Source organism: Alligator sinensis, unplaced genomic scaffold (genome assembly GCF_000455745.1).
Source record: "Alligator sinensis unplaced genomic scaffold, ASM45574v1 scaffold282_2, whole genome shotgun sequence".
Classification (NCBI taxonomy): Eukaryota; Metazoa; Chordata; order Crocodylia; family Alligatoridae; genus Alligator; species Alligator sinensis.
Window position 1 is genome coordinate 2,772,153 of NW_005841879.1, and position 12,775 is coordinate 2,784,927.

At 41.6% G+C, this 12,775-nt stretch overlaps 1 protein-coding gene across 2 annotated transcripts in view; it reads left to right on the top strand.

Moving 5' to 3' along the window:
- The window catches only part of BPTF (bromodomain PHD finger transcription factor), a 75,922-nt gene that overhangs the window by 19,891 nt on the left and 43,256 nt on the right, over nucleotides 1-12,775 (top strand). For both annotated transcript variants that reach the window (XM_025196276.1, XM_025196277.1), the window contains exons 3-4: nucleotides 9,347-9,570; nucleotides 12,418-12,627. In XM_025196276.1, the coding sequence (XP_025052061.1) occupies nucleotides 9,347-9,570; nucleotides 12,418-12,627 (434 nt within the window). The remainder of the gene's footprint in view (nucleotides 1-9,346; nucleotides 9,571-12,417; nucleotides 12,628-12,775) is intronic.

The following is a 12,775-nucleotide window of genomic DNA, read 5'->3' on the forward strand; positions in this document are numbered from 1 at the left end:
CTGTCAATCACTCTATAATTCAGCTTCATTCACTTATAAAATAGACCAGGAGCAGCAGAAATAAACATATTTAGTGAAGTACAACTTCTTAAAATGAAAGCACAAGACTAGTATGGAGTAGAAACACCACGTGGTTTCTGGACTGCCGTGTGGTTGCAGCCAGCATAAATGAGGGGGAATTCTTGATCTGCATAGCTGAAAGTAAAATAGTACAGCTCTTTCATCAATGGTTATTTTATGAACAGACTGACATTGAAGAAATCCTCAACAAGCCCCACTTGTGTTTTTTTTCAAACTGGCACTTGCTATTGCTTTCTTTCATTGTGCCATTGTGTTTTCCTAATTGGGCATGCACTGTTCTTTTATCTCATTTGTGGGGTTTCGGACGTTCCATACTTGAAAAGAATCAAAAATATGTGATTCCTCTTGTGACTTTCCCTATTTAGCCAGTTGTCAGTGGGCTGGTGGCATGTTTTTGGTACCCCAGCCACGTTTGAAACAAGCAGAAGTTCCTCTGGACTGTTTTTGTAAATCTAGACTGAAACTTCCAGGCAGGAGCTTGACATCCTCTTGCATTCCTACGACTTGGACAAATATGAATTTGGACCATGCCAGTGTCGTGCAGATATGTACCCCCTTCCCAAGCACTTCAAAATAGCTATAAGAGCATGTTGCAGTGGTGCTCTGTAGCCGAGGGACTGGAGAGCATTAATTCCTTGCCCCTCAGCCTCTCATTTCTGGAGGTTTCCAGGGACAGCCACATTCATAGGGCATTGCTCGTTGATTGTCCTTCCTGCTCCCCTTTTCTCCCCCCCACCTTTGGTGGATGGGGAGCAGAGCCCTGGGGTGCTGGAGGACTGAGCAAGCTCCTGTTGTGCTGTGCTAGAGGGTATAGACTTAAGGAAGTTCTGCTTCACACACAGATGTCTGCACCGTGGCCCTGCACTCCACCACCAGTTCTGACAGAGGCAGCCTTAGGACGGGAAATTAAGGAATCCAGGATGATTCCTCTTGACTTGGTATGTTCTGCTTCAGTTGCTGGTAGTGTTGAGGTTCCAACAGATTGGAGGCCTCAGCTCTATATATTTTAAACACCCCCCCAACACACACACACGCACACACACACGCACGCTACCAGCAGATCATTTGGAAAATGTTGGAGCGATTTGTTTGCTAAAGCAGTTTCAGGTTTAACAGCAACCCACATTCATCTTCTCTTGCTAGCTTTACTGTACAAGGTTCCCCTTGGCTTCAAGACAGTGACCAGGTCAGAGATGAAAAAAAGATACTTACATGTCTTCACTCATTGCTAGAGCAGGCTACTTTTGCCCCAGATGTACCTGAAATAGGCAGCAGTTATAGACCCAATTCCTATGTCAGTTTGAATTTATCCCTTTTTACCCGTCCCGTACCTGTCCCAGTCACTCTGGACAGTAGTGACTTACCAAGTGCATTCATCTGGGTTTAAACAATTTATATGACTGATAGGGATCTCTCCCCCTCTGTTAACAGAAAGTCCAGACCTCTGTCTTTCTTGCATGGGAACAGGTTTCCAGAAAACCTGGATGGAGGTGGACTGTTCTCAGTGGTGGCAAATGACAGAACAAGGAGCAGCACTCTCAAGTTACAGCACGGGAAGTTTAGGTTAAATATTAGGAAGAATTTTCTCACTAGGAGGGTAGTAAAATACTGGAACAGGTTACCCAGAGGTGTGGTGGAAGCTCCATCCTTGGAGGGTTTCAAGACCTTGCTAGACAAAGCTTCGGCTGAGATGATCTAGTTGGGCTGGTCCTGCTTTGAGCAGGGGGTTGGATTAGCTGTGACTTCCTGAGGTCCCGTCCCACCATAACTTTCTATGATTAAAACCCAGTTAATGAGGCAGGGGGATTCAAAACCCTTATTCTTTGCATCTTAAGGTCTCGTAGCCTTCAGGATTGCAACAAATAGCTGACAGTATCATATAAATTGGCAAAATTTATTTCTTAGAAGTCGTTGTTCAAACAGCCAAGAAGTTCTTCAGCTTCAATTTCATGATGGTAAAAATCTTCCTGTTAATTTTTTCTAAGTGTTGCATCTGTGTAAGCTGAATCTGGTTATGGTTATGATACAGGAGGGCACCACAGTGTAATCCGTACTTCATCCATCTTGAGGAGGGTGTTCTTCATATTTCAGATGACTTGAGCCACGAATTCTGCCTGCGCTTCTCAGTCAGAACGGATCACTACTGATCTGATCTCTTGTAGCTAGTGTTTACATAATGAAGGCCTTTCCTACAGTCAGAGAATGTGCCACATCCAGATTTCCTATTACCATCTGTTCAAACGTGTCATACTGAGCAGCTGCTGTTCATATCTGTAGAATTATCCAGGTGTTGGTAGTCAAGTATCAGAAGAGCTGCGTAATTAAATATCAAGCTTGTTTTCCTGCAATCTCCTTTTTTTGGACAAATGCCAATTTCATCTTGTATCTGAAGGGGAATTCCTTTGATCAAAGGATGGATTTGTGGTCATTTTTTTGTGTTGTAGACCAATAGGAGGTGGTAGGGGATGGCTGGTGCTGTTAACTGGAGCTATGGGGCAGGAGAGCTTTGTCTGCTCCTTCACCAGGTATCTCAGTGTTCAGATTTGGGACAAAGGAAGCCCAACACAAAGGCAGGGGTCTGTTTTGCTTCCTTCAGTGTCAAACCATGCATGAGTTCAATGGGGTGCTGAGGAGCAACTCTAGAATTGAAGGGGAAATGAACACTTGTTTATTCACAATAGAATAGCAGGTAAGATTAGGAATAAGCTGCCTCTTCCTGGTGAGGCTTAGTTACAGGCTGTTATTTGACATCAGCTCCTTAGATGCAGCCCACTGCCTGTAAACTATCCTACTGAGCAGTTCCAACATAAATTGGATCTTAGCTGTTTTAGCACCAGTGGCCTGTTAGAATCATTGAATCATAGGAAATTAGGGTGCCTGTTCATGAACAGGTAATTATCACGCCTCGTGCATCAGCATCCCCACACTTCAAAATGGTGTTAGGGGTGCTTTAGATAAAGCCTGTTCTTTGAGTTTGAGGAAGTGGTGGACCCAACACCATTTTGAAGTATGGGCATGCTGATACACGAGGTGCTTTAATTCGAGGCACGTCAGAAGGTCCTCTAGTCCAGCCCCCTGCTCGAAGCAGGACCATCCCCAGCTAGATCATCCCAGCCAAAGCTTTGTCAAGCAGGTTCCTAAACCTCCAAGGATGGAGAGTCCGCCACCTCTCTGGGTAACTGTTCCAGTGCTTTACTACCCTCCTAGCGAGAGAGTGTTTCCTCATATCGAACTTAACTTCCCTTGCTGCAGCTGGAGCCCATTGCTCCTTGTTGTGTCCCCTGCCACCACTGAGACCAGTTCAGCTCCACTGTTCTTTGACTAACCAGTGATTAAGTGACCCACCCTAACAAACCAGGTCCACAAAGATAAATGCAGAATTGAATCATTAACATACTAAAGTTCCAGCAGTCCATACTTCTTTGAAAACCTTAATATTTTTTAATATTCTCTGGGAGAGTTTGGACCAGGCCAAACCCCTTGGGGAAAAGGGAGACTGCCAAATGTTATGCTCTGGAAATGTGTGAAACTCTTGAGAATAGCTCTTATTCAACTCATCTATGTCATCTTATGGGCAGCCAGATCAAAAACAACTGATAGATCTAAATAAAATTTGCACAAATATCTGGTAATAACCAGCTCTGTATCCAGGGAAACAGAAAGCTAAAAGCCCTCTAGTCTACCCAGTATCACCTTTTGGTTCCAGAAGTATAATCCATTCCTTGCTTTGAATGCTTTAGTACTTATTTTTTAATCAGTGTTGGAAATGTTGCTATCATCCATCATCATGCTTTTAAGCTAGTGGTGCTCAGCTGTTTGGTGCAGCGGGCCAGATGAGTGGTGTGGGGCCAGTCAGTTAGCCAGATTGGGCCCCATCCTACCTCCCTCAACCCCACGCCATCAGATCGGGGCCATACACTGCCTCTGTACATTGATCTAGGATATTGTCCAGCCCATAGGGCTTTCCACCAGCCTCGATATATGGCAGTAAAGAAATGACAGTTGCCACCACTGCTACCTTCCTGCCAAATTTTTGGACCCTTGGCAAACCCTGTAGGCTGAATGACACAGCTCTACAGGCTGGGGGTTGAGCATGTGTACTCTAACCCATTTGTTTTAGGGGATATTTTAGCATCTTTTTTTGCTCTACCAACTGGAATAGGCCTTATTGTCACATTAGTGTCTGAGGAAAACCTGCTCTTGTGAAACCCACTTCTGTCTGCCTTTTGCTTCTCTTTCTTTTCCACCCTTTCGCTGTTTCACAAAGATAGGGAAAGTAGGCTTTCTCTTATCCTTGTTACTTCCTGCCTTGTGCAAATCTTAATTCCATCAGATTAATAGTGGAGAGGGAAATCAGTCCCCCCAGTCATTGTTTCAGGCTGTTTGCTGATTTGGGTAGACATCGCTACATCAGGTTACATTTGATAGATTTTCTCTGCAAACCATGAAAGCAGGAAACCTAGTGAAAGCTAAGGGTTTACACAAGATGCATCCTGTAGGCAGCACCTGGTCTCCAGGGTGTATGTTGTAGGTGTGTCGAAGCTTACAGACTTCAGAGTTCTCCCTGTACGAGTGGGGAGTCTTCCTGCAGTTGTACTGCTTGTTTGCAGGAGGCCTTTGCCTGTTAGAGTTGTTTCTTCCACAATTCATCTCTCTCAATTCTTCCAAATGGGATTTATGCTTTTCTCACCCATAGATGGTATTTTTCAGTGTGTTGATACCACAAAAACTAACTCCATGAGATTTTAGTGAATAAATACAGAACTGAAAGCCAAATTGAAAACAAACTGTGCATATTTTACCCCATAAATAGATGTCAAGGTTTTGCTTATTAAAGCTCTTTGAGTCAGAATTGGCTACCTCATTTACCAAGGCCTTCATCCAAAGGGACAGGGGCGTGCCGGATTGTTGGATGCTCGTTGGATACACGAATTCTTTTGGGGAAAGAATGTCATTTGACAAATCAGAAAATTTGAGATAGTCTTACAAATCCAAAGGGCTAGGTACTGGGCTAGTAAAGTTGTGTTAATTTTGGCTCTTGTTTTGATAATTGTAATAAAACACAAGCTGGTCTTGCTGAGACTATCCAGCTCTTGTGGTTATCAAAGGAAGTTATTCCAACTTCTTTTTCTTTGCTCTTTTCTTTTGTTCTTTTCAGACATGAGGGTAATGTATCTAAAATGATTTGTTTTCTCCTGCTGCTTAAATAAACTGCTCTTATTTTTCATGTCTCTCTAAATAGAAAGCTTGCTAAACCTGCAGTCTCTGCTTGTATAGGTGTGTATTTCTAGACATCTTTATGCTTCATAGATTCATAGATGTAGGGTCGGAGGGGACCTGAGCAGATCATCAAGTCCAACCCCCTGCCCTGGGCAGGAATGAATAGTGGGCTCATATGACCCCTGGTAAGTTTAAGCTCGTATGACCCCAACTAGGTAGCTATCAAGCCTCCTTTTAAAGACCCCTAAGGTAGGAGCCAGCACTACTTCCCTTGGAAGTTGGTTCCAGATCCTAGCTGTCCTGACTGGAAAGTAGTGCTTCCTTGATGTCTAGCCTGAACCTACTCTCAGTCAACTTGTGGCCGTTATTCCTTGTTGCTCTGAGAGGTGCTCGGGGGAATGGGGTCTCACCCATTCTCCTCTGGTCCCCCCTGGTAAGTTTATAGATGGCCACTAGATCCCTTCTCAGCCTTCTCTTGTGAAAGCTGAACAGGTTCAGGTCCCATAGCCTCTCCTCATAGGGTCTGCCCTGCTCCTGATCATGCGAGTGGCCCTCCTCTGGACCCTCTCCATGCTGGCCTCATCCCTCCTGAAGTGCGGCGCCCAGAACTGGATGCAGTACTCCCAACTGCAGCCTGACCAGTGTCGCATAGAGGGGGAGGATCACCTCCTAGGACCTGCTCGTGACGTATCTGTGGATGCATGACAAGGTGCGGTTAGCCTTGCTAACCGGGTCCTCACATTGGTGGCTCATGTTCATTTTAGAATCGATAATGACTCCAAGATCTCTTTCTGCTACTGTGCTTTCAAGAAGGGAGTTCCCCAGCCTGTTCCCCAGCACCCCGCACTTGTCAGTATTGAATCCCATCCTATTCACATTCACCCACCCCTGTAACCTGTCCAGGTCCAGTTGAATCCTGTCGCTCCCTTCTAGCACACCCACCTCGCCCCAAATCTTGGTGTCATCAGCGAATGTGAACAAGGTGCTTTTCATCCCCTCATCCAAGTCGCTAGTAAAGAAATTGAATAGTATGGCCCGAGGACCGAGCCCTGGGGAACTCCACTGCGCACATCCCTCCAGGTGGAATAATCTTCAGTAATACTGTACTGAAAATTAGTAGCCGTGCTGTGTCTGTTTTCTCAAATTCTATCACTTTTGGAAATCTAATCTTTAAAATCTACCAGTAGATCCTCTGAGTCATTCCTGTCATCTCAGGAGGCTAAAGGAGGTAGCAGATATTCCTGCTCTTCTAACTAGTTTCTGGCACATGGGCCTCCCTTACGGCTATAAGCAGGACCCTCCTGGCATTGCCAGCCTGTGGATTGCCAGGACCTCTCAATCTGCCCTAGTTTTCAAAGTAATTCTTAACCTCACTAATGGCAGACAAGGTTCTTTGGGTAAACGCGATATCATTTCTTAGACCAAGTTGGTCTAAGAAATGATATCGCATTTACCCAAAGAACCTTGTCTGCTTATGTCCTTAAACCAACATGGCTACAACCTGCACCCCTGCAACATGGAAGATAACCTCACTCATGCAGTGCTTAATACTTAGAGTAGCCAGATGGCACTTCTAGCTGTGCTGTGCTAGTTTCCAGCTGGCTGGACAACCTTCTCATCATGAGCCCTTTCTCCAAAGGAAATGCTACGTATGCCTGTAGAATCTCTGTAAAGGTAGTGGGTGGCATGCGGGGGGACAAAACGCACAGATATTCCAGCCCTGTTATTTTGTTATTGCGCATACATGATCCAAACAGCGGAGTGATTAGAACAGTGGCTTTCAACCTTTTGAGGCACCTTTCCGTAACTTTCTAAATTAAGCAGCACCCTCTGTGGATGCCGGTAGCTGCTCCTTTTCCCCGTGCAAGGGAGATGTACCTTCAGAGGAGCACACTTCGGAGTCCCATTGCTCCCCAATTGAAAAGCACTTGCTTAGAGTTTGAGTGTATCTAAAAAGTGACTCCTAGGCCACCCCCATCAACTCTTACCCCTTTGTGATTTAGCACCTTTTTATTTTCATATGGTTCCTGGTTTTGTTGAGGTCTTAGTCCATAACACAGCAGACTTCTTAGATGGGTATTGAGCACCTTAGATGGATATTCGTTCTTGGAATGGAAAGAAAAAATTAGGATTTAAGCTGTTATTTCATACCTTGGTGTGACATTTTTAAAGGAACCTTGCTACAGCATGGTGGGAAGAAGTGAGATGGGGAGGAGGGAAGGAAGCCAGCCTTTGAAGGCATTTATATTAAATAAGTACATGGTCCACACAGCAGCAGATGACTAGCTGGGTGGCATTATGGGTCAGGTAGATAAAGAGAAATCTGCTAGATGAAGATTCTTGTGTGCTTTATAGCTAAAGCAGGAGCTCAGCATGGCAAACAAACCTGCCTGTTGATAAATAGTTATGCCATTAAAAGATGGTCTTATCAACAATTATACACTTAACAAATGATGTTAGTAAGCAGTAACCTGACTGTCTAGACCCTACACCAGCTCTGCCATCCCTTCCCACTCTTATCATTGCAGCGGGCTGTCTGCCAAGGAAATCCAACAAAAGAGCAATAAAGAAATACAATGCAGCAAGCATGTGTTCACTTCCCCTTCCTCTTATTCTTCTGCCAGTTTTTTCTTTCCATTCTGTACCCCATTCTAACTTTCTCTTTCCTTGCTATGTAAATACTGTATCTTCCCCCATGTACTTTTTTCCATTTCCACTCCTCTGTGCTCCCAGTCTCTTTATTTTAACGGCTTCAGATCCTATCATGAGCAGATCCATTTTCTTGGTTTAGATGAAATATGGGCTTAAACTAGAAAAACATACAGTTGAGGCTAAGCATTGGATTACTCCACAGAGATGACCAAAAGCAAAGGGCTGACAACATAAAAACTTTTTTTTTGAATGAATACCTCTGACATGTGGTACATGTGAACAGTCTGCAATTTTTTCTTAAATAAGCAACTTCTTGGAAACCTCTCAAAATAAACTAAAATATGTTAAGCTATTACTCTCAAATGATAGAAGAAAGATAAGAGGAGTAAATTGGTTAACCAGACTCTCAGTTGCTTTTTGCAAGTCCTTTCTAATGGCAAGTTTGCAAAATGCCAGGTTTTTTGTCAAGATCAAAAACACATTTTGAAATAACATTTAGAAAAGCATTAGTTTAATATTAAAGTAATATTGAAGCAACTTCCAGTCCCCTCATAATTATACAGCTTAAACGAAATTTGGATTTCTGTCCCAAATATATTTGAATTTGCTGACCATCTGGCTCACTTTTATATTCCTAAAATAGAATGTGCCCTTGAATATAGATGATCATCAATCACTGCAAGGATTCTGTATTCCTGAATTAATGAAGCTGGGTTACCCGCTTTCTTGTGAAAAGCCCACAGGGAGGGGGAGTTGGTGAGAAAAATCCAGCAAGTTTCCCATTATGGATTTGGTTTGGTTGAAAGTTTGCTGGGCAGCCTTAGGTGGAGAGGAGAAAACCGTTGGACTGCCACAGCCTCCAGATGCTCGAGAGCTAAGTGGAGCTTGCCTCTCCATTATTCTTGTGCTCTTGTGTACAAGTGTACACTATACGTATGGTAATACAGAATGTCTTGTGGTTATGGTGTCCCCCATCCTCACGTTTCCTGACACTGGTATATCAAATTATATTGAACAAAATAATGCATCCTGTCTAGGAGAGCTGGATGGAGCAGGGCATTTAACATTGTGATGATTTGCGAATAAATTGAACAAATCCTGTATCCAACCTAAACGAATCAAATATGAGGAAATTATTTCTGGGAAAGTGGTCATGACAGTGCGGCTTTTTGAGGAGGGGGGACACACAAGGTTGAGAGGAAACGGACATTTGGAGGTGAAAAGAGTCACTTGTGTGCTGAACTTGGGTAGCCCAAAGTAAACTACAAGTGTTAACAATTCCTCCTTATTTAGGTTTTCTTACTTAATATTTTCTTCAAAAAGTCTGGGATGGGATAAGTGGTCTCTCTTTTCTGCATGTATCTAAAAGCTTTTTTTTAAATTGTTATTGCAGAGAGGAAGATTCGGACAATGAGAAGGACAAGAGAATCTGGTACTATAGCACAAAGGTCCAGCTAGCAGAGTTAATTGAATGCCTAGATAAAGATTACTGGGAAGCTGACCTTTGCAAAACTCTGGAAGAAATGCGTGAGGAAGTTCATCGGCATATGGATATTACAGAAGATCTTACTAACAAAGCACGGGGTAACAACAAATCTTTCCTGGCTGCAGCAAATGGTAAGAATATCCCCTCTGCCCTCAGCGAGAATGAATGTTAAAAGTTGTCATATGATTTGACTTTAAAATAGTGATCTGTTTCCGGTTTATAAGAAGTACGAGATGCATTATGCAAACGTGCTTCCTGCTTGGTAAAGGTTGCATGTCCGTTGCCTTTGATGTAATGTGACATTTAGGCATTTAAGACAGATACATTGGATAAAGGCAGTGTCTATTACCAAAAATTAAGTGGAGACAAGCCACTTCTTATTATTGGTAATGGCCTAAAATGTAACTGTCCTTTTATGTTAACTCTGAAAGTGATATTTTATAGAGGAGAAAGAAAGGGAATTGACTGCAAATAATATCTGAATTGCCTACAAAACTTGTTTAATTTTAGTTACATTAAACTTCTGTTTGCATACTGTGTGATATATCCATATGTATAAAGTGGTCTTCCTAATTAGCAGGAATCCTGGTTTTCTCTGATTTTAAAAAAAAAAAATCCTCAATTTTTTTGGTTTAATAAAAAAAAAAAAAAGGAACCCCAAATCCACATTTTCCAGGATTTAAATGAAACACCACTAATATATAGATAGTGTTGTTTCATTTTAATTGTGAAAAAATGTGGATGTGTGTAACTTGTTTGTAACCGAAAATTGAGGATTTTTCTACATCAGAGAAAACAAGGATCCCTGCTAATTACCAGGAAATAGGACAGTTTTTCCCATCAGCCATTAATAAGGATAAATATGACAGTCAGTGTAAGTTAACAATGTTGTTCAGCTTTGACATTTTTAATAATACTTCACTTCTCTGTAGATCTTTTTTTTGGTTAAAATTTCAAGTCTGAGCCTATTATTGCAGTTGCCCAGTGCCATCAGTGTTCTTCTTGGCTGCTGAGCTGTAAATTAATGTTACTTGTCAGAATTTCTAACCAGCAGTTCGATATAAAGCAAATATTAAGTGCTACTGGATAAACTAATGTCTTAAGTGTAATTAAATAAAGTTGCTGCTAGTATTAAATGAAAAAAATATGCTTTATGTGTATGTTAAGAATGTGGATTAAGAGTAGAAATAAGCACAATACATTTTTGTTCTGATAAGAGAGACCTAATTCTGTAAGTCAGTGCGACTTGTCATTTAGTATAATCTGACTTTTTTGGATTGCTTTAATGAAGTACAAAATTTAGGGAACTTCTAAGCAGAGAAAACAAGTAGGGGAAACTCACCCCAAAAAAGACGTCTTGATTTGTATAGAAGCTATGTCTGGATCCTGCTTTGCACATGTTGCCTGGTGAAGCTCATGATTTGTGTACTTAGTGTGTAGATTCCCCTTTCAGGTCACCTTGGTGAAGGAATTAATTCTACAGCACATGGATTTTTTTTCCTTTTAAACCTTTTATTCTTTCTAAGAGACAAAACACATCAAAGTCGCTTCAGCCAAATTGAATGTTAGGGTTTTAACTGAGTGTTTCAAACTATATATGTTGATGTAAGGAGTTTCATTAGCTGTAGCATCTGATTACTAACATTTTGAAGTCTAGAAAAATGTCATTGTATGTTGTAAGCAAAGCAGCTGCAAACAATGATCTGGGAATATGAGATGACAAAAATAAAAAAATGCATACTTCACAATTCATATAAAATCATTGGTACTTTGCTGGAAGCCAAGGTGGGATTGGAGTTAGAATGAGAGGACATGTGGAAAAGGTCTTGGCTGGATGAGAATGTTGACAAATGAAGGGCATCTTTGAGTGCCCTTCAGTGATAGCCGGGCTGTCTGACTCCCTGTGCCATGGCCCTAGGCTTACTCTCCACTCTCCCTGCTGTGCCGCACCGCACTGTCTTGCCCCTGGAGGTGGGGCAGCCAGCAAAAGCCAGAGGAGGGAGGGGAGAGCCCAGACAGCTCCAAGTTTATAATCAGTCAATATTTCAGCAGCAGAGAGCTCAGAGAACTTCGTGACGGCTGGCTGAGAAGCAAGAATTGCATTTTGTGTGAACTTTGACACTTTCCAAATTTTTATTCTTCATGTAAATGAAATGAAAAGGTGTTCATAAAAGACACTGAGAGAAACCTTCCTTGTGGTTTTTTGGGAGTGGGGGTAGAAATGAACACGTTGCTGATTCACCATAACTGGATTCTCCAGCTAAAAGCACTTGGTCAAAAATTTCTGCGCCAGCTCAATTTATTTATATTAGCAGTGTAAGTAATGTAAAAATAGCCTGAAGAGGCCTCTTTGGAGGTAAATCTGATTCTGTAAATACTTCTCTCCGCTTTACACTCAAATTAAAACAATGAGTTAAATTATTGGAGAGAGATTTGTTTTCTATTCTAGCCAGCAGTCCAAAAACTCTGGTCTATTTCCAAATTGCATGAAGATTATTCACTAATTTTTCTGAAAATTCTTGTGAACACCTAATTTTACCCCCGCCAAAAAAAGAATTTTTAATACTAGTGCAGCTCCCCACACCACAAAAATGAATTAAATTAAATTAATTTGTCTTGGAACAAAAGGGCTGAGTCAGCTCCTTTAACATCTGAACTTTGTTTCCACTGATGTCTGCATCAGACATCAAGCTTAAAATAACCAAAGATTAAAATGGAAGTGGGTTTGGGTGTGTTTTTGTGCACAATACTTCATTCTAAGACATCAAGAAGGAAGGCTTTCAAAATGGCTGTGGTTTGAAAACAGAAAAATAAGGTGGAAAGCTAGATTTTAGTGTGCTTTTATTTCCAAGTGCCTAGCTTTTGTCCTTTAAAATGAAGATGGCTTTCATGTTTCATGACTTATCATTTTAAACTTATGGGTTTTGTAAAGGGTCTTTTGATACTTGTTGTCTGCATGTCAATTGTTATTACTCTAGATGAAATTTTGGATGCTCTGAGAATTAAGAGAGGAGAAATAGTGGAAGATAAAAATTCAGTAACTGATGAAACAGAGAAGGCCAAAAATGAGGTTGAAAACAGTGGCCAAACAGATCTGGAAAAAAACAAGGAGGAATCTGCAGACCAACTAGAGGACAAAACGGAGGAAACGTCATCTGAACAAGATTCAGAAAAAGGAAAAGCAGAAGGTAAAGAATCCAGCATTGGTTTAGCAATTACATTTTTCCTTTAAGAAAGGCAACATTTTATATGAATTTGTTATATTAATGTTTAAAAAAAAAAAGATCCTTCTAAGAACACTTACCAGGATTTTTTTTTAATTACTTGTAAAGAGAC